Source organism: Heloderma suspectum, chromosome 1 (assembly GCF_057233095.1).
Source record: "Heloderma suspectum isolate Gila_16-S chromosome 1, 16-S_ref, whole genome shotgun sequence".
Lineage (NCBI taxonomy): Eukaryota > Metazoa > Chordata > Lepidosauria > Squamata > Helodermatidae > Heloderma > Heloderma suspectum.
In genome coordinates, this window is record NC_139458.1 from 8,828,683 (window position 1) to 8,849,096 (window position 20,414).

A 20,414-nucleotide genomic window follows, 5' to 3' on the forward strand; every position below is an offset into this window, starting at 1 on the left:
GGCCGCAAGCGAGGAGGAGAGGAAGGGCTGGAGGAGGAGCCGCGAGCAAAGCTGGCTGGGGGGATTCTGGGAGTCGCAGTCCAACACATCCGAAGGGCGCCCGCTTAGGGGAAGGCTGGAGGAGGAGGGGCCGCAAGTGAGGAGGAGAGGAAGGGCTGAAGGAGGAGGAGCCGCGAGCAAAGCTGGCTGGGGGGATTCTGGGAGTCGCAGTCCAACACATCCGAAGGGCGCCCGCCTAGGGGAAGGCTGGAGGAGGAGGGGCCGCAAGCGAGGAGGAGAGGAAGGGCTGGAGGAGGAGCCGCGAGCAAAGCTGGCTGGGGGGATTCTGGGAGTCGCAGTCCAACACATCCGAAGGGCGCCCGCTTAGGGGAAGGCTGGAGGAGGAGGGGCCGCAAGCGAGGAGGAGAGGAAGGGCTGAAGGAGGAGGAGCCGCGAGCAAAAATGGCTGGGGGGATTCTGGGAGTCGCAGTCCAACACATCCGAAGGGCGCCCGCCTAGGGGAAGGCTGGAGGAGGAGGGGCCGCAAGCGAGGAGGAGAGGAAGGGCTGGAGGAGGAGCCGCGAGCAAAGCTGGCTGGGGGGATTCTGGGAGTCGCAGTCCAACACATCCGAAGGGCGCCGCCTAGGGGAAGGCTGGAGGAGGAGGGGCCGCAAGCGAGGAGGAGAGGAAGGGCTGGAGGAGGAGCCGCGAGCAAAGCTGGCTGGGGGGATTCTGGGAGTCGCAGTCCAACACATCCGAAGGGCGCCCGCTTAGGGGAAGGCTGGAGGAGGAGGGGCCGCAAGCGAGGAGGAGAGGAAGGGCTGAAGGAGGAGGAGCCGCGAGCAAAGCTGGCTGGGGGGATTCTGGGAGTCGCAGTCCAACACATCCGAAGGGCGCCCGCCTAGGGGAAGGCTGGAGGAGGAGGGGCCGCAAGCGAGGAGGAGAGGAAGGGCTGGAGGAGGAGGAGCCGCGAGCAAAGCTGGCTGGGGGGATTCTGGGAGTCGCAGTCCAACACATCCGAAGGGCGCCCGCCTAGGGGAAGGCTGGAGGAGGAGGGGCCGCAAGCGAGGAGGAGAGGAAGGGCTGGAGGAGGAGCCGCGAGCAAAGCTGGCTGGGGGGATTCTGGGAGTCGCAGTCCAACACATCCGAAGGGCGCCCGCCTAGGGGAAGGCTGGAGGAGGAGGGGCCGCAAGCGAGGAGGAGAGGAAGGGCTGGAGGAGGAGCCGCGAGCAAAGCTGGCTGGGGGGATTCTGGGAGTCGCAGTCCAACACATCCGAAGGGCGCCCGCCTAGGGGAAGGCTGGAGGAGGAGGGGCCGCAAGCGAGGAGGAGAGGAAGGGCTGGAGGAGGAGCCGCGAGCAAAGCTGGCTGGGGGGATTCTGGGAGTCGCAGTCCAACACATCCGAAGGGCGCCCGCCTAGGGGAAGGCTGGAGGAGGAGGGGCCGCAAGCGAGGAGGAGAGGAAGGGCTGGCGGAGGAGCCGCGAGCAAAGCTGGCTGGGGGGATTCTGGGAGTCGCAGTCCAACACATCCGAAGGGCGCCCGCTTAGGGGAAGGCTGGAGGAGGAGGGGCCGCAAGCGAGGAGGAGAGGAAGGGCTGAAGGAGGAGGAGCCGCGAGCAAAGCTGGCTGGGGGGATTCTGGGAGTCGCAGTCCAACACATCCGAAGGGCGCCCGCTTAGGGGAAGGCTGGAGGAGGAGGGGCCGCAAGCGAGGAGGAGAGGAAGGGCTGAAGGAGGAGGAGCCGCGAGCAAAGCTGGCTGGGGGGATTCTGGGAGTCGCAGTCCAACACATCCGAAGGGCGCCCGCCTAGGGGAAGGCTGGAGGAGGAGGGGCCGCAAGCGAGGAGGAGAGGAAGGGCTGGAGGAGGAGCCGCGAGCAAAGCTGGCTGGGGGGATTCTGGGAGTCGCAGTCCAACACATCCGATGGGCGCCCGCTTAGGGGAAGGCTGGAGGAGGAGGGGCCGCAAGCGAGGAGGAGAGGAAGGGCTGAAGGAGGAGGAGCCGCGAGCAAAGCTGGCTGGGGGGATTCTGGGAGTCGCAGTCCAACACATCCGAAGGGCGCCCGCCTAGGGGAAGGCTGGAGGAGGAGGGGCCGCAAGCGAGGAGGAGAGGAAGGGCTGAAGGAGGAGGAGCCGCGAGCAAAGCTGGCTGGGGGGATTCTGGGAGTCGCAGTCCAACACATCCGAAGGGCGCCCGCTTAGGGGAAGGCTGGAGGAGGAGGGGCCGCAAGCGAGGAGGAGAGGAAGGGCTGAAGGAGGAGGAGCCGCGAGCAAAGCTGGCTGGGGGGATTCTGGGAGTCGCAGTCCAACACATCCGAAGGGCGCCCGCCTAGGGGAAGGCTGGAGGAGGAGGGGCCGCAAGCGAGGAGGAGAGGAAGGGCTGGAGGAGGAGCCGCGAGCAAAGCTGGCTGGGGGGATTCTGGGAGTCGCAGTCCAACACATCCGAAGGGCGCCCGCTTAGGGGAAGGCTGGAGGAGGAGGGGCCGCAAGCGAGGAGGAGAGGAAGGGCTGAAGGAGGAGGAGCCGCGAGCAAAGCTGGCTGGGGGGATTCTGGGAGTCGCAGTCCAACACATCCGAAGGGCGCCCGCCTAGGGGAAGGCTGGAGGAGGAGGGGCCGCAAGCGAGGAGGAGAGGAAGGGCTGGAGGAGGAGCCGCGAGCAAAGCTGGCTGGGGGGATTCTGGGAGTCGCAGTCCAACACATCCGAAGGGCGCCGCCTAGGGGAAGGCTGGAGGAGGAGGGGCCGCAAGCGAGGAGGAGAGGAAGGGCTGGAGGAGGAGGAGCCGCGAGCAAAGCTGGCTGGGGGGATTCTGGGAGTCGCAGTCCAACACATCCGAAGGGCGCCCGCCTAGGGGAAGGCTGGAGGAGGAGGGGCCGCAAGCGAGGAGGAGAGGAAGGGCTGAAGGAGGAGGAGCCGCGAGCAAAGCTGGCTGGGGGGATTCTGGGAGTCGCAGTCCAACACATCCGAAGGGCGCCCGCTTAGGGGAAGGCTGGAGGAGGAGGGGCCGCAAGCGAGGAGGAGAGGAAGGGCTGAAGGAGGAGGAGCCGCGAGCAAAGCTGGCTGGGGGGATTCTGGGAGTCGCAGTCCAACACATTCGAAGGGCGCCCGCCTAGGGGAAGGCTGGAGGAGGAGGGGCCGCAAGCGAGGAGGAGAGGAAGGGCTGGAGGAGGAGCCGCGAGCAAAGCTGGCTGGGGGGATTCTGGGAGTCGTAGTCCAACACATCCGAAGGGCGCCCGCCTAGGGGAAGGCTGGAGGAGGAGGGGCCGCAAGCGAGGAGGAGAGGAAGGGCTGGAGGAGGAGCCGCGAGCAAAGCTGGCTGGGGGGATTCTGGGAGTCGTAGTCCAACACATCCGAAGGGCGCCCGCCTAGGGGAAGGCTGGAGGAGGAGGGGCCGCAAGCGAGGAGGAGAGGAAGGGCTGGAGGAGGAGCCGCGAGCAAAGCTGGCTGGGGGGATTCTGGGAGTCGCAGTCCAACACATCCGAAGGGCGCCGCCTAGGGGAAGGCTGGAGGAGGAGGGGCCGCAAGCGAGGAGGAGAGGAAGGGCTGAAGGAGGAGGAGCCGCGAGCAAAGCTGGCTGGGGGGATTCTGGGAGTCGCAGTCCAACACATCCGAAGGGCGCCCGCCTAGGGGAAGGCTGGAGGAGGAGGGGCCGCAAGCGAGGAGGAGAGGAAGGGCTGAAGGAGGAGGAGCCGCGAGCAAAGCTGGCTGGGGGGATTCTGGGAGTCGCAGTCCAACACATCCGAAGGGCGCCGCCTAGGGGAAGGCTGGAGGAGGAGGGGCCGCAAGCGAGGAGGAGAGGAAGGGCTGAAGGAGGAGGAGCCGCGAGCAAAGCTGGCTGGGGGGATTCTGGGAGTCGCAGTCCAACACATCCGAAGGGCGCCCGCCTAGGGGAAGGCTGGAGGAGGAGGGGCCGCAAGCGAGGAGGAGAGGAGGGGCGGCGTCGGCTTCGCCGCCCGCTCGCGAGCATGCGCACCACTTGCGCGTGCGCTCTCGGCCGGCAGCGCGGGAACGGGCCCTGAGGCGGCCCGAGGCCCGCGCGGCCCGCTCCGTCGCCTCCCCGATGGCGGCCGCCTTCCTGGTGGCGCTCTACGAGTACTCGCCGGCCTTCTACATCGCCGTGGTGTTCGTCTGCTTCTTGGTCACCAGCGGCCTGGTCATGGGCTGGTCAGTGGGGCAGGGCTGGGGTCGGGGGGGGGGGCTCGGCACAGGGCCCCTGTGGCTGCGGAGCCCTGAGGGGCGGCTGGGAGCTCTTTGGAGAGCGGTGTGTGTGCGTGGAAGGGAGGGCCGAGGAGCCCCTTGCGGCGAACGGGGTGGGGCGGGGCGCAAGGGCGGGCAGGGAGATGCGGGAGGCGTCGAGGGTAGTGTCGTGCAGTGGTGAGAGTGACGGGCTGGGAGCGGGGAGATCCGGGTTCTAGTCCCCACTCGGCCATGGAAGCTCACTGGGTGACTTTGGGCCAGTCACAGACTCTCAGCCCGACCCGCCTCACAGGGTGGTTGTTGTGAGGATACAGCGGAGAGGAGGAGGAGGATCATGTAAGCCGCCTTGGGTTCCTTGCGAGAGGAAAAAAGGCGGGATATAAATGCAATAATAATAACAAAGGGGGCAGGTGAGGGGGCTATGCTTGGAGCGGGGGTGGGGGGTCTGGATCAGGCCTCCCCCACCCGGGGCCTTCCAGAGGTGTGCTGGACTGCAGCTCCCATCGTTCTCAGCCAGGGTGGCCAATGTGGGCAACTTGATGGGAAAGATGGGATTTGCGATTCAGTGCACCTTTGGAGGGCGTCAGGTTGAGGGAAGCTGGGCTAGATTGTCCCAGAGAGGAAGGCCAGGATCTCTTCTCCATCTCCAGAGGGCAGGACATGGGCTCAAGCGACAGGAAGCCAGGGCTGAACTTCAGGAGAAACTTCCTGGCTCTTAAAGCAATACAGCAATGGAACCCATGACCTGTGGAGGCGGTGGGCTCTCCCACGCTGGAGGCGTTCAAAGACGAGGCTGGACAGCCACCTGTCAGGGATGCTCTGACTTGGATTCCTGCACTGAGCAGGGGGTTGGACTCGATGTCCTTGTAGGCCCCTTCCAGCCCTATGATGCTATGATTCTAGATCGTAGGAAAGGGGTTTTAACCCAGATTGGGGGACATGGGGGAGTGGATTATGCAATATGCCTTAAGATATATCCACATTTCGCATGTTGAAAGGGCTTTGCACATAATCATCCTTACAACATCCCTGTAACGGAGGACATTCCGGGCAGATAAAAGGAGGTCTTTCTTCACACAGTGTATAGTCAAACTGTGAAATTTGCTACTGCAAAACATAGCGACGGCCACCAATTTGGATGGCTAAAAGGGGGTGAGATAAATCCCTGGAGGAGAAGGCTCTCAATGGCTACTAGTCCTGATGCTTCTATGCTACCTCCAGTATCAGAGGCAGTATGTCTGTGTACACCAGTTGCTGGGGAACGTGGGTGGGAGGGTGCTGTTGCAGCTGGTTGCTACAGTGTGAGCAGCGCGCTGGACTAGATGGACCCTTGGTCTGATCCAGCACGGCTCTTATGTTCTTATGACAATATTGTCCTCATAGCTGTGCATGGTGGTAGTGGTGGGGTGGTAATGGGTATGTATGTGGAGCTGTCTAAAGAGGTATGGCTGGAGTAGAATTTAGGAGGGGCATATGTAGCTTAAAGCAGAAAGTAGATCTGAATCTACTCTTAGATCTCCGGGTGGTTTGCAGTAGATCAGCAAGAATCTCTGACTCCCAGTTGTTTGTCAATCATAGCAACAAAATGACTCCCCACTCCCCCAGTTATACTGCTGAAATGAAGAAAGTGGTAAACGGGAATTGATTTTTGTGTGATAGGACTGTGATCTCCATTCAGTTCTGATACTCAAAACAAATTCCTGGGCTCAGGATTCAGTAGTTCTGAGTGTATTGTAGATGTACACTTTTCTTATTTATTGTTTTTAGATGATGCTTTTATGCTGTTTATATTCATTTGTATTATTGTGCTGATTATAGTTTATATTGATTTTGAGTTTTTTCTGTTATATTACTTATGGATTTTTGATTTTTTTTGTGTATGTCGCTTTAAGATTGCCTGACTTGCACCAGGCTTCGGTTGGTAGATTTCAGGGATTTTAGTAAAAAAACAAAGTAGATCCCACCCCTGGCTTAAAGTGTGTGGACTGGGGGGCAAGAGAGAAGTTTGGGGGAGCAGTATAGGGGAGTGGGAAAAGACTTTTCCAGTGAGAGATGGTTGGGCTGCATTTTAATGGGAGGGAGCAAACAAGAATGGCTGCTCTGTGCTGGAGAGAAACCCAGACGTGGTGAAGGGAGAATCACATATAGGGGTAAATTTGGAGTAAGTGCAACAGGGGTGGATACTGGGATTTGTTTTGTTTTCGGATGCTTGTTGTTTATGTCTATAACTTAACCAGATCAGAATGCCATTAATGTCAACCTTTGCTATTATTATTATTTCACACTGCTTAGGTTTGGGTGGGATGTTCCTGTGATTCTGAGAAATTCAGAAGAAACAGAATCAAATGTGAAAGTGTCCCAGAAACAGATGCGACAGGTGAAGAACCCGTTCAGCTTGGGTATCAAAAACCCAGCAGCGGCATCAGCTGCAAGTCAGTACTTTGTTGTTGTTGCTTCTTGTCTCTGTTCATCTTTTCCACCCTTTGCTCCCTGCTAGACCAAGCGCTGGTCCTTGATTTGTCAGTGGTAATTTTTCCTGTTTGACACTATCCACTGAAACAAGCTGACACAGATTAAGCCGTCCCCTGTAAAAATTGGCCAGCTCCCCACATCCAGACAACTAACCTACGGCATTTTTACCACAAGGCTTAAATCACCTCTCCAACACTGTTCCTTTTAACATGTGATCACACAGAAGAGAAAGTGAAAGAGTGGTTTTTGTAATGTGAATGAGCATTCTGGCTGGTGTAGGGTTCATTTTATTATTTATTTAGGGTGCAGTGCTGACTGGGGAATGCTGAGAGTGGTAGGATTTTTTTCTGTCTAAGCATGCATAGGATTGCACCCTTATTTAAAGTATTTGTATCGAGCTCCTAAGCCCAAAAATGTTCTCAGAAAGCAGCTTATATGCTAGCAGAAAAACAAGACAGCCCCTGTCTGCAGGCTTACAATCTCAAAAAACATAAGGAAAAAGGAATGGGGAGGGAAGAGGGGGAAAAGTAGGCTTTCATCGGGGATGGTGGAATGGCCCTACGTCCTCCTCTCATCTCCCTCAGTACAGCGTGCTGCAATAGCTGCTGGTAGTGACAGTGGAGGGAGGAGGAGACTTCATGGGGGTGGGCGTCTACACTTGCGTTATAAACCTGACTGAAACAAGAGCCATTCTTTGTGAAATACACCCGGGCAGAGCAATCCCATGGTCCCTGGGAGAGCGCCCCAGGGGCCGTAGGATATTTCAGGTTCCCGTACAACCTTGGCAGGGGGAATTTGACATCGAATCCTTCTCCCCTCCTCTGCCCCCTCGCATCCACTGTGTACAGCACTGTGGTGGCTGCTTTCCAAGGTTGCAACAGCCATCTTAGATAACCTCATAGAGGTGAAAGGGGGTGTTCCAGTGAGCTGGGAAGGGAGGCCAGGATCCACAGGATCCTATGGCCTCTCTGTTGCCCATCCCCACCCACTGCTGGAAAGTGAACTAGATGGGCTCAGAGTCCTATCTACCTGATTTTCATAAAGGAAGAACTAGAGACGAAATCACCTCCATCGTCTCTCCCACCCTGACTGGCTCTTGCTGGCAAGAAATAGGATAGAGGAGGGCTCAGTATCTCTGAATCTCATGGCTATCTGTTGTTCTGTCCTCGGTGCTGGAAGGCCAACAAGGTATGGTACAAACATGTTCCAGAGAAGGTGTCATCATGTTTTACTAGCTAGACTTTAGATAGCCATAACCATCACAATAATGATATATTTTTGGGCTCATTAGTTCTTTCTCAGGAGATGAAATCTGAATATGCTTGGAACTGAGTCTTTGCTCAAAGAAATAACATAAAGCTGGTTTCTAGGAATTGTTAGATTTTCCTTGCCTGAAAAGAGCCATTGAGCTTGAAAGACTTTGGAACTTGGTGTTTGTCATTTAGAAGGATGTAAGCTCTACTACATGGTAATGTAGGATTGAGATACTATTTTTGTTTCTTTCTGAACATTTCAGATTGGCAAAACCTCTCCTCATGGCTCCACACTCATGTTCATTTCTTTTCCCCAAGGTGGCATAACGCTGGCACCTGATTGTTTGGAAGATTGTCTGCTTACATGCTACTGGGGTTGCAGCGTGCAAAAGCTCCATGAAGCTCTGCAGAAACATGCCTATTGCTTTCGGATAAGAACTCCACAGGCCTTTGAGGATGCACTGTATAACGAGTATCTCTACCACCAACAGTACTGGTATCCTTTAATCAAACTTGCACATCTGCAGCTTTGTAGAAGTGTAAAATCTTGAAAATCTCTGCTTATAAAAACCAACAAAAACAAATAAAGCAAGTTTCTAGCCCCTGTGACTGCAAAGAAAAGTTGGAAATGCAACGGCTAGTACCCTTCATATTCTTCTTTGTTCCCATTCTGGGTTTTTAAAATTCAGATTCTTTGAAAGTCTTACTGTTGAGCTCTTTAGATGTTACGTTCTCCTTTTGCACTCTGAGATTAAGAATGGGCTTCAGGCTGACACTCTTCTTGTTAATTGCACATAGAAATGAATGTAGAAACTGAAGGATGAGTTGAATACAGGATCTCCCTTGACTCTGGATAGTGAACCTTTTGAAAGCAGTCTACCATGTCTCTCTGTTCCTTCTTAATTCGCTGCTCTGTTGCAGCTAAACAGCCAATTAGAGAAAGATAGAACAGGCTCCTGTGGTCATGCCAGTCATCACCCATTGGCTCCTCTCCCTCTCTGCACTGCTTTGCTGTCATGGAAAGCTGATGAACAGCATTGATTAACATGTTTAAGTTTTGTATTCTCTCAGTCTGCTGTGTAACTGTTGCACTGCCAAGGGAGAATAGGGAACAGATGCACTTGAGCCTTTTGTCAATGCTTGAGTACTGACTAGCCGTTTGCCATAACAAAATGACATTCTGTTCCAGAGCCACTTAGGTCTTCCACTAAGAAAAGGCAAATAATGACCAAATTAAGGAAAACTAGCAGATTTGCATGCCTTTGTTAATTTTACATAACTCATCCTGGGTTGTTGTTGTTGTTGTTTTCCATCATTCTGTTCACAGTAATGATTGGAAGGGGCAGTTATGCAGAGCATGAAACCATGCCCTCTGATTACTGGAAATGTTGTTCATGTCTATAGTCATAAGGACTAGTAACATTTTCAAAAGGGAAAAAAAAAGTTCAGATTACTGGAGGCTGCATTTTGCACCTGATATTAAGTTCTGTGCTCGTGAGTTGTCACAGACAGAAGGATCATACACAGCTCCTCTGTCCCAGGTGAAACCGGACGGGATAGTAGGAGAGACAGTGCATCAGCCACCAAGCCTGGCTGTTGTGCATCTTGAGCCTTGTGTGTAAGTCCAAGAACATACTTGGCAGAAAAGTGACACCGGTCTTCATTTGCGGCTACAGAGCACGTGTTCCTTGACGCAAACGAAGCATAAAGAAGACAGACAAAGGGGGAAAGCACTGCGTGTTACCAGGAGAGGCACAAATCACTGACTTTGGCCCAGTGCCTAGATCTCGATATCCGCTAGTCGCACTGCTGACCTTAGCTGATGAAGGCAACAGAGAAATATATGACATTGTAGGTAATCTCTATCCTAAAATAAAACAGAATGGGAGTTTGCGTAGAACTATGCATGTGTGAAAAATGACAATCCAACAGGACTGTCACATCTGTGTGTGGAACCCTTAGAGTAGAATGAAGTACAAATAACTGAAAATCATTAGTGTCTAGAAATTATAGCTTTTATTACTGCTGTTGTACAAATTGTGGCTGTTTTTGCCACTGCCTCCACAAAAGCAGCCAAGGGCGTCTGCATGCAACCCACCCTACACTTGCCCCCACTGCTGGTCTGGAGCCTGCCAGATCCCACAGATTCACAAGGTCAGTCTGTTCCAGCCTACGAAGTCTTGTTACAGAGGTCAAGGGTCTTGTTCACGGTGGGTAAAAATCGATAATTTTTTAAAAAAAATCAAGATTATTTTTTAAATTTGAATCAGATTTTTAAAATTTGAATCGATGTGTTTGATCTTTTAAAAACATCATAAAGGACATACTGCATTTCTCTCTAACTTAAAAAATAACAGTTACAATTGACTCTCATCATTTATGATGAGATTCAATTGTAACTTATTTTTTAAGTTATATACACTTAAGTTATATACACTTAAGTTATATACACTTATAGTTATCTACCAGTCCAACATGGGCATTAATTTCAGCGTTTCTTCCCATGGCAACGTCTATGTCCAGCCTAAGAGCTCCTGCTTCTTGAAAGTTCTGGGCTTTCAGTTTCTCCATCTAAAGTCACATGTGCAAAGATACTGGCTGAACAGGATGGTTGTTCTGTGCTGCTTGTAGTGGTGGAGTTGGACCAAGCAAGGCAGAGGACAGAAGACAGAAAAACAATATAGTAGAGTGGATGGAAATTAATGCTTAAAAAAAATTAAAAATGGATTAAAAATACATTGATTGGAATTTTTCAGTCCAGTAACTTATCAAACCTTGGTTTGACCTATCAGTCATAGGTATTTTGTTTTTGTTTGCTACTTTGTTTATTGTCAAGGCAGGGCTGGGCCAAGAAAGAGTGAAACAGGAAGCAGCAACACTGGACCGAAAAAGAGAAGACAAAATTGTTCAGGGTGCATCTTCTTCTATTCTCATATTAAGGATACAATCCTGAACCCACTTACCTGGGACTAAGCTCCACTGAACTCAGTGGAACATTTATGAGGAGATGTAGAGGGTTGTGCAGTTAACCTCAAACTGTCATGGTCGTAAGAAAGGCGTTTTATGGGAAAATTTTAAGGACATTCCCTCTATAGGCAAAATAAGGAAAGCATGCAAAATATATACAGTGAGACCAAAGAGATGCAAAACTACTTGTAAGAATGAAACAGTGTCAATAGTACTCTATTTGGGGCGCAATCCTATGCATGTTTAGCCAGAAAAAGAGTCCTACAACTCCCAGCATCCCCCAACCAGCATGGTTCGCTGGGGAATGCTGGGAGTTGTAGGACTCGTTTTCTGGCTAAACATGCATAGGATTGCACCCTTAGTGGTCATATTTGCATAATTGTTCATATATTAAATGGAAAAGGAAATATATTAAAATGTTTCAATGGGAAACTTGATTTAAATCACTGATTTAACAGACCCTTTTTCTTGCTGATTTAAATCATGAACAGCAGGACTTTGGTCTTGTTGTTCACATACATAAAGATTTACCTGGGTGAACCTTTAACTTGCATAGCCAATTAATAAAGTTGCACTGGTCTTGCTTAGGTGAATGTCGGAAGCTGCCTTATCCTGTGTCTGACCTTGGCCATCTAGCCCAGTTTTGTTCACCCTGACCAGCAACAGTTCTCCCCAGTTGCAGGCTGGAGGTTTTCCTACCCTCCCCGGAGATGCCAGGGATTGAACCAGGGATGTTCTGTATGCAAAGCAGAAGGCTACCCTTCAAGGTGGCTTAAAATAAAAGAGATTTCACTTTGCGGAAAGAGTTCACTGTCACTATCAACAAGAGGGGGATTTCACCAGAACTAGGGTAGGAAACCCAGTGCTCGCATATGTTTTCCATCTGAAGAAATGGAATGAAGGCAAATTGGCTTGTTTTTTAAAATGCATCTCAAGCCTTCTTCAAAAAGAACTCAGGGTGCTTCATGAGAAATAGAACCCTTAACATCAAGAATTTATTAAATATTGCTACCAAATAAAAACAGACAGCCAAGTTAAAGAACAGTAGCAGCAGATAAAATCAGTCATTAAAATCAGCCATTAAAATCAGGGAAGGAATTTTGTTCACCAACTTACAATGGTGCAATGGGCAAGGCAGCATAATTTGAAAAAAATAATCTTGGATTATGGAGGGATTTTGTGTCTATTACATACATACACACACACACGGCTGGAAATATTTGTGTGATTGATGGAGGTGCAGTATAAGAGGATGCATCTTTGATCCTCAAAGATGCATTTTGATCCTCAAAGATTAAATAAAATTTATACGGGATATTGGTATTACTTGGCTGGAAAATAAGAGTAAGGAGTATTAATTTATTTCACCTTTCAGGATATTTGTTTTTTTCATTGCCCCACAGCTTGAACTTAAGAGAAATGGTGTTGAAAGACAACTTCTTTTCCTTTTTAAAGGTTTCAATGGTATCCATCATTCACGTTCCTGATGACAGTTACAGGCTTTCGTGCAGGATACTGTATCAGTATCTCCTCCTGGCTCAAGGTCAATTTCATGATCTAAAGGTGAGCTTTGGGAGTCATTCTCTTTATTTTATATCTCAAAATGGGCAAAGGATCTTTAGCTTAGAAGGAACTGCCTTGTTCTCACTCAGACCAGTTGCCCATTTTACCCTATACTGACTCTAATACTCTACAGAGGCATCTGTAGGTATTTCTTAGGGCAGTGAACTCGGTTCTTGTATTTGAAGATGCTTGGGTTTGGAGATGGAATCGAAGCCATGCAAAGTTTATTTCTGTTGCTGAGTTGTAACCCTCCTCTAGTTTACTAGACACTGGAAGCCAAACATCTGCAAGTGTGGGGTAGTGGTTAAGAGTACTGAACAAGGACTCAGGAGATCTGGGTTCTAGTCCCCACTCAGCCATGAAGGTCAGTGGGTGACTTTGGGCCAGTCGCTGATTCCCAGCCTAACCTATCTCACAGGGCTGTTGTGAGGATAAAATGGGGGGGGGGGGAGCACATGAGCTGCCTTGCGCTCCTTGCAAGAGAAAAATGGCAGGATATAAATATAATAATAATAAAATTAAACTCAGAAAATCAAATTCTGCAACTCCAGTATGATCAAAACGTATAATTTTTAAGGCGCAATCCTACGCATGTTTAGACAGAAAAAAGTCCTTCATCTCCCAGCATTCCCCAGCCAGAATAGTCTGGCTGGGGACATTTTTCTGTCTAAACATGCAGGAGCAGGGTAAAGATCTAAAAACATGATGACACATTTAAAAACAAAATCGAAGGACTAAAAAGCTGGGGAAATAAAAGGTGCCGAAAAGACCACAAAATAGGGGTTAGGTGAGCCTCTCTGTGGAGAGCATTCGACGAATTGGCAGCTTGCTGGCAAAATCCACCAGCCAGCCAGCCGCTTTTTATTTTTTTTGCCGCTTCCGTGAATTTCGATAGTTATGGAGGGGCTCTGGGGGCCGCACCAGTGGGCTGCAGGAGCTGCATGCAGGCTGAGTGTTGCCCACTCCTGTGATGTAAATTAGCATCGTATGCTCCTAAATTGTGGTTTCTTTCTTCCTGCCCTCTTTCCCCACCTCCCCCAGCAACTCTTCATGTCTGCCAACAGCAACGCCTCATCTTTGAGCAGTCCTCCCTCAGGAGAGGGGACGGAAGACCATGCCCTGCTTGAGAAGGTTGGGCTAGCTGAGGACGAGTTGGAGGTGCCGGAGGAGAGCAGCAAGGACTGCATCGTCTGCCAGAACCGGCCCGTCAACTGGGTGCTGCTCCCTTGCAGGCACACCTGCCTGTGTGACGAGTGTGTGAAATATTTCCAGCAGTGCCCGATGTGCCGCCAGTTTGTCAGAGAGTCCTTTCCCCTGAGTGGCCCAAAAGAGTGAGACCGAAAAAGGGGGACTGGTGTGTACTGCCTGGGGAACGTGTGATCCCAAATTGATAAAGAGCTCCTGCTTCTGGAGCAGTAGTGTAGGCCTTGCATTCTCTCCACCTGAATGATGGTTTGGTGTCCCATTAATAGGGCTTTCCCTTAGCAATGCATTTGGAAGTAATAAGGCTTTCGGTGTCAGAGCCCTGCTTTAACCTTCTGGAGCAATATGAAAGGGCAGGAAACGCAGACAGAAGCACTGAAATGGGTGTAAAGAATACCTTGACACCCTAGTGGGCATTTTCATGAAGTATTATTAAGAGGCCTATTTCGACAAACTGATGTAGAGAACATACCAGACTGAATATTTCCTTCTGAGGATGACTTTATTTATTGATGTAAGTTTTCAGAAGAGCAGGGTTAGTTTGACTTCTAGCCCACTAGCAACTTTGCACTTTTTAAAGCTGTAGCAAATGGGAAGCATAAAGGTAAGAAATATAATAGGTGGAGTTTTATCGGTAGCTCTTCGGCAGGACCACAGGCATTTTGGGTATTTGATCTTGGGCCTGGCTGGAGCTGGGTACTTTGACTCACCTGTGGGGGTCCTCTAAATGTTTGGGGTTTGAAACGATCAAGTCCGCAAATGCACAGAACTGGAAATGCAAGTCCAGTACCGGGTGTGAATTGCCAAAAAAAAACTGGCTCTAAAGCGATGGAAACTCAAAAAGAGGACATTCACTGAGCTGCAAAATCCATTTTTGTTTGTCCCTGGACACAAAAAGTTAGTTTGCTCTAGGCAACGTCAGATGATTTCTATAGTAAATGCCATGACTCAAATACAGTCTGCCTATTTATTCATCTTTTTTGTTTTTTTGCCTTGCACCTACCTTTTAAATTTTATCTGCAGTTGGGCCGAGACATTTTCTGGGGCCCTTCTGTCTCCTCACCACTTCTTATTTTTAATTTTGCAACTCCTGCAAAGCACCCCGTGTTCAGTGGAGTACTGGATAACTCTATGGCCCTGGATAAATGTGGTGTGCTTTTGAAAATCCAGACACCAAACCCTGTACTGTAAAAACCCTGCCCAAGACTTGGGGAACGAAGGGGTGACATAGAAGAATGCATTTGGAAACAAAATGTGACATCCTTTAGTGGAAGAGCATTGGTGTGTAGCAGCAGTAGCTAAGTTTTGTTATATTTGCTTCCAGCACCCCTTCCAAGGAACTAAAAGCATCATTTTTAGCCCCACAACAACCCTATGAGGTAGGTCAGGCTGAACAAGAGAGTGGTTTGCCCAAGGCCAACCAGCGAGCTTCCTCGTTGTGCTGGAATTTGAACCAAGCATGGTACAATGCTACATCTCTCTGTAGGGTCATCCTAATAGCTTGGAATACTCGTTCCTGGAGCCTGTTGAATGTAAATATAACATGATCTTGTATGTTAAAAGTGGATATAAGATTCTTTTGCTTGTCTTCACCTTCTCTCTCCCGCTCTTAAAAAATGGCTGCTTTTAGGTGGGGGTTCTGTTTCTTATTTATGTGTTTAATTTATACCCCACCTTTCCACCAAGGAGATGGCACTCAAGGTGGCTCCATTCCTTCCTCTTATTTCAAAATTGCACTGAGCAAATTTATTATGTATGAAATAAGCATATAAGAAGAGCCGTGCTGGATCAGACACAGTGGCCAACCAGCTGAGCCAAAAATGTATCAGTACTGTACACAGATTAAAAGCAAGACAGTCCCTGCTTGCAGGCATGCAGTCTGAAAGACAAGGCACAGAAGGAAAAAGGGGATGGGGAGGAAAGAGGAAAACAAGCAAACTCAGACACCAATTCTTAAACTTGCATACAAAACCTTAAAATGAACAGGCTTACAGTATAAGAGCCAAGTTTACAGTGAGACAGAACCTCTTTCCTGTTCTCAGAGTACTTTCTCCTCCTTACTGATTGATCACAGCCACCTCACACAATTAGGAGGATTTCAGTGGCACCAGAGCTGTAGCTTCCCAGACAGACTTGGTTCCGTGTAGAGCACCTGCTTGCATGCAGCCGGTCCCAGGTTCAGTGCCTGCCATCCCCAGGTAGGGCTGGAAAGACTCCTGCCTGAAACCCTTGAGAGCGGCTGCCAGTCTGTGTAGATCAGGGGTTGGCAGAATTTGGGCTTGTGGGATCTAGTTTGTTTTTTACTGGCGGTCCACCAACTGGAAAGGAAAGGTTCCTCCTGTGCAAGCACCGGGTCATTGCTGACCCCTAGAGGGACGCCGCTTGCGCTGGTGTTTTCATGGCAGACTATAGCGGGGTGGTTTGCCATTGCCTTCCCCAGTCATGACTACCTTTTCCCAACCAAGCTGGGTGCTCATTTTGCCGAACTCGGAAGGATGGAGGGCTGAGTCGACCTGGGCCGGCTACCCGAGACCCAGCTTCTGCTGGGATCGAGTCATGGGGAGAATTTCGGTTGCAATATTGCCACCTACCACTCTGCGCCACACGAGGCTCTCCACCAACTGGAGCCAGGTGCAAAAGAACAGCTTAGGAAGTTGGGTAGAGATTTGTGGTGCAAGATGCCTTTGAGCCCATGTTTAGCCAAGGAATTTGCTTGCAGTACCAGACCTGGAACTAGACAAATCCTTCGCCCCGTACAAGTTTCCTCCTGCTTCCCTTCAATCTTTCTTGCCTGATTGTGGAGTGGGGAAAGGCTTTAGTCACTATTTTTAAACCACTGGGAAGAAAACCCTTCCTGATCTGCGGCAAATCACCCAAAGAAGTACCAGTAGATCCCAATGTACCTTCTGCCCACCTGGCTGTAAGCCATACTGAGCTAGATGGACTGACGGTCGGACTCTCGGTTCCGTCTCTTTGTCACCCTCTAGCATTGCTGGTCTAATGCTTGCTATAACTGAACTCGCTCTGCTCTGCATAGCTTGGCCCTTCATCTTGTTTCTTGGTCATGCCAGAGGGTGACAAAGAGATGGAGGTCAGGAAATGGCTGCATTTTGTGTATGAGTGGTGTGCAATGATGCCTTGTGTCGGATCCTGCCCCCTTCAACCCCTCAGCACCCCCAGTCCCTTTTTGGCTCTTCTTCTGCCTCTTCCAGAGGCTACGTCCCAGGATAGAACTCTCTCCCACTTTCCTCTCCCCCATTCTCGATCTCCACATCCTCCCTCTTTGAGGCACCTTGAACTAAGGCACAGAAGGTTGGGAACTGGTGATCTATTATTAGTTCAAATTAACCACTAAAGGGCTGCTTGTTTGTGGATTGCTAATGATATACGTAATTATACACACACCAGCCATGCTGATGTGTCAAAGGCTCATTGTTCACCCCATGGGTAGCGCATGGATTCATCACCCCAAGCAAATGTGTTCACATGTCAGTTATGCCACCATCTGAACCATCCCCCCCATCTTCTGTTTCGTCAGTGTCTCAGGGCTGTCAACATCGAGGTTAAGGAAATCCAGGGCTCCTTGAAACATGAGAGACTGAGCTGGAACTCCTAGCAGATGGCTTCGGTGCTCTTGGCAAGGCGCGTTTCATGTTTGCTTAATTAGTCGCATGTCATATTGAAAGCTAAAGCATGTTAGCATGCCATCCGCAAGCGCCGATGCAAGAGAGATGCCTCAGCCTGCGTGTGTGTGTGTGTGTGTGTGTGAGAGAGAGAGAGAGAGATTCTCTATGCAAGAGGCCTGCTTGCCCAGGTGGGCTCCTCCTAGTGCATCTTTTGATTGGAGCAGGAGATAAAGTGGCAAGAAGTCATTGGACCCTCCTGTTCAGTGGTGTTCAAGTTGCTGCCTAATCCTACCCAGAGTATGGAACACTTGGGCTACCCTGGACCATAGTTTGTTTATTTACTGTGTTTGTTCCATTTATATCCTGCCTTTCCTCCAAGGACCCCGGGGCGGCATACATGCTCCTCCTTTCCATTGTATCCTCACAATGACAAGCCTGCGAGGTAGGTTAGGCTGAGAATCAAGGACTGGTCCAAAGGCACCAGGGAGGCTCCTCGCCGAGGAGGGTCTAGAACCTGGGCCTTCCTGAGTCCCAGTCCCACTCTAACCGCTACGCCACAGATGTTCAGTGGCAGAGTTCAATCTCTGGCTCAAAGGGGGCCCTTTCTCAGCCACTGCTAGCTGGGAGTATACAGTGCAGCGGCAGACAGACCAATGGACTACCACCAGGGTCTCCAGCATTTTGCGCATGGGTGGTAAGATGGGGGTGATGGGGAGCATCTTGCGGGGAGGGGGTAGAGGGGTGGTTTGCCTGGGCTGTGTGTTTTGCTTTGCTTTGCATTTAAAGGGAGCAGGGTGTTGCCTGGGTCTTTTTGTGTATGGGTTTGGGCTGGTATTGTTTTCGATGTGGCTGGGGGTTTTGTCTCTGTGCATGAGTGAAAGAGAGGGAGAGCATCACTGGCTTGCCTTTTGTGAAATGGGTATTTTGTTGTGCTCCATGGCTGCATGGGGGAAATACATGATTTGCCATTTGGGGGAGACACTCCACCCCTTCCTCGGCCAAGTGACTTTGAGCCTCCTCAGTTTGCCTACTGTAAAATGGGTGTCGGAGCAGAACATGGGTGTTGAAGTAGTTCAAAAGAGCAGTGTTGTGTGTTAGAAGCCTGAACTCATGTCTTCCTTGTACTTGGTTTGGGGAAAGTTTCTTTTAGCCTCACCACTTTTCCTCCAGGGTGTTTTATGGCTGGCCACACCCACCATGTTAACCATTTTCGTAATGGGCAACCCCCCCATGGCAGACATTTTGTGAGAGCACCCACAACACTTTCAAAATTCCAAATGTGCCCACTGATGCAAAAAGGGTGGGGACCCCTGGCCTGCCTCAGTATAAGGGGGCTCGCTAATTTCAATTCTTATAAGGATATGTCCCAGAACTGTGTTTTCACATTCCGCAAGTGCATCATTATTTAAACCCACATTAGCAAGCTAGTTCAGCATGTGTACATTAATCTCCCTCCTGTGTCTTTAGCTTGGCTTCTTGGACCATGGTGTACCAGCCTCCAAATCTCTCCTGACTGTCCCAAGATTTTGACCGTCGTAACTGTTAAATCCGCCTCCAGCATTTCGCACACACAGTCAGAAAAGCAACACACCAGCCTTCCCGGACAAAGCTGGCTGGGGGATGCTGGGGGGTTGTAGTCCAACACATCCTGAGGGCGCCACATTGGGGAAGGCTGCAATACACAATGCCAGTGTAACACCCCTTTTTGCGACGGTGGCCTGGTTCATACAACAAGACAAGCCAGAGTATGGGTTGTGTATGCGTTCTCGTTGAACTGTGGGTTGTTGTTGAATTGTGGGTTGTTGTATTGTGTGAACCCAGCTGTGCTAACAAACCATGGTTTGTTAATCACAAAAAACCCACAGGTCACAACCCCACAACAAACCATGGATTCTCTTTGTGGGTTGTTCATGGTTAACAAACCATGGTTAGCGCAGCTGGGATCACACAACACAACCCACAATTCAACAACAACCCACACTCAACCCATACTCTGGCTTGTCATGTTGTGTGAACCCAGCCACTGTGTTATTGTCATAGTTTGCATACCCCAACTGAACCAGCTTCACAAGTTTGTAAGTATACCTGGGATGTGATGGCAAAATGTAGCCTTGCTTTCTGCAGAACGCGACCTGGGAAAGCAGTGCCTGGCAAGTCCCAGAATGCCATCTTCTTCCATGGTCAGTGTGGTAGAGCTGTTAGAGAGCCGAACTAGAAACAGGGAGACCTGTGCGGTCAAATCTCCGCTCAGCCATAAAACTCACTGGGTGAACCTGGGCCAGTCACGCACGCTCAGCCTAACCTACCTCGCAGGATTGCTGTGAGGGGAAAAGCGGGGAGCAATGGATGCCACCCCAAGCTCCTCAGAGAAGGGTTGAGATGTTTAAAAAATGTGAGTAAATAAATGGCCACTGAATTCACACAGAAGTAAATCGGTCCCCATGTTGGACTATTTGAGCCGGAGGGCGCCAGGCTGGGGAAGGCTGTGCTTCTGGTAAGTGTCCAGTAGATGGCGTTTTCCTCAACCTCCGCCTAGGAGAACTCACTGCCATCCTTTGTCACAGTTTCCAACAACAGAGGGTTTTGTGGCAACTTGAAGGCTAGCAAATTTATTCTGGTGGAAGCTTTCATGGACACCATCCATGTCATCAGATGCATAGAGTGTTAACCTCACATTGGCAGACTTCTATACATATTTGGGGGGCTGGGGGGAGATGTAAACCCTGTGGTCTGAGGGAATTGAAATGCAAAAAATACAGGCAGTGGTGATTGCCTCAACAGTTGCCATTCACAAAGTTGTTGGGTGGTAACACAGACATCACTGCGATGCTGAGCTGATTAACACATGCAGTGTGATTAAAAACAAAACAAAAAACCTTTGTCCTTATTTGAACCACAGGAAATAGAGTTGAATGTCTTGATGACTTCCAATTCAGCGTTTTCACTTCTCTGAAATTCCTTCATTCAAGAATGGCCACTCCAAGATCATTGACAAAGTATTTTGGGAGGTTCAGATTTGGCTCTGTCAATGACCTTAAAGTGGACAGGCGGAGGTTTCACTTTTGTTGTTTGCAGTTATTAGCTCAGAGGAGAGCCAGAACTTCTGGGGCAGACTTCCCCAATCTGGTGTCCTCCAGAGGTGTTGAACTACAACTCT

General features: G+C 50.3%; 1 protein-coding gene across 1 annotated transcript; it reads left to right on the forward strand.

Moving 5' to 3' along the window:
• Nucleotides 1-3,975: 3,975 nt before the first annotated feature.
• Nucleotides 3,976-14,586, forward strand: CGRRF1 (cell growth regulator with ring finger domain 1). Its single transcript, XM_084835031.1, has 6 exons — nucleotides 3,976-4,140; nucleotides 6,466-6,605; nucleotides 8,217-8,394; nucleotides 9,602-9,749; nucleotides 12,321-12,428; nucleotides 13,470-14,586. The coding sequence occupies exons 1-6, from the start codon at nucleotides 4,037-4,039 to the stop codon at nucleotides 13,761-13,763; spliced, it is 972 nt and encodes a 323-aa protein (XP_084691157.1). The 5' UTR covers nucleotides 3,976-4,036; the 3' UTR covers nucleotides 13,764-14,586.
• The last annotated feature ends 5,828 nt before the right edge of the window (nucleotides 14,587-20,414 follow it).

Excerpts from the sequence above, each read along its gene's own strand:
- CGRRF1 (XM_084835031.1), top strand. The coding sequence starts at position 4,037 with ATGGCGGCCGCCTTCCTGGTGGCGCTCTACGAGTACTCGCCGGCCTTC. Across the intron at positions 9,750-12,320 it reads ACAGAGAAATATATGACATT|GTTTCAATGGTATCCATCAT; the intron begins GTAGGTAATCTC and ends TCCTTTTTAAAG. Across the intron at positions 12,429-13,469 it reads GTCAATTTCATGATCTAAAG|CAACTCTTCATGTCTGCCAA; the intron begins GTGAGCTTTGGG and ends CACCTCCCCCAG.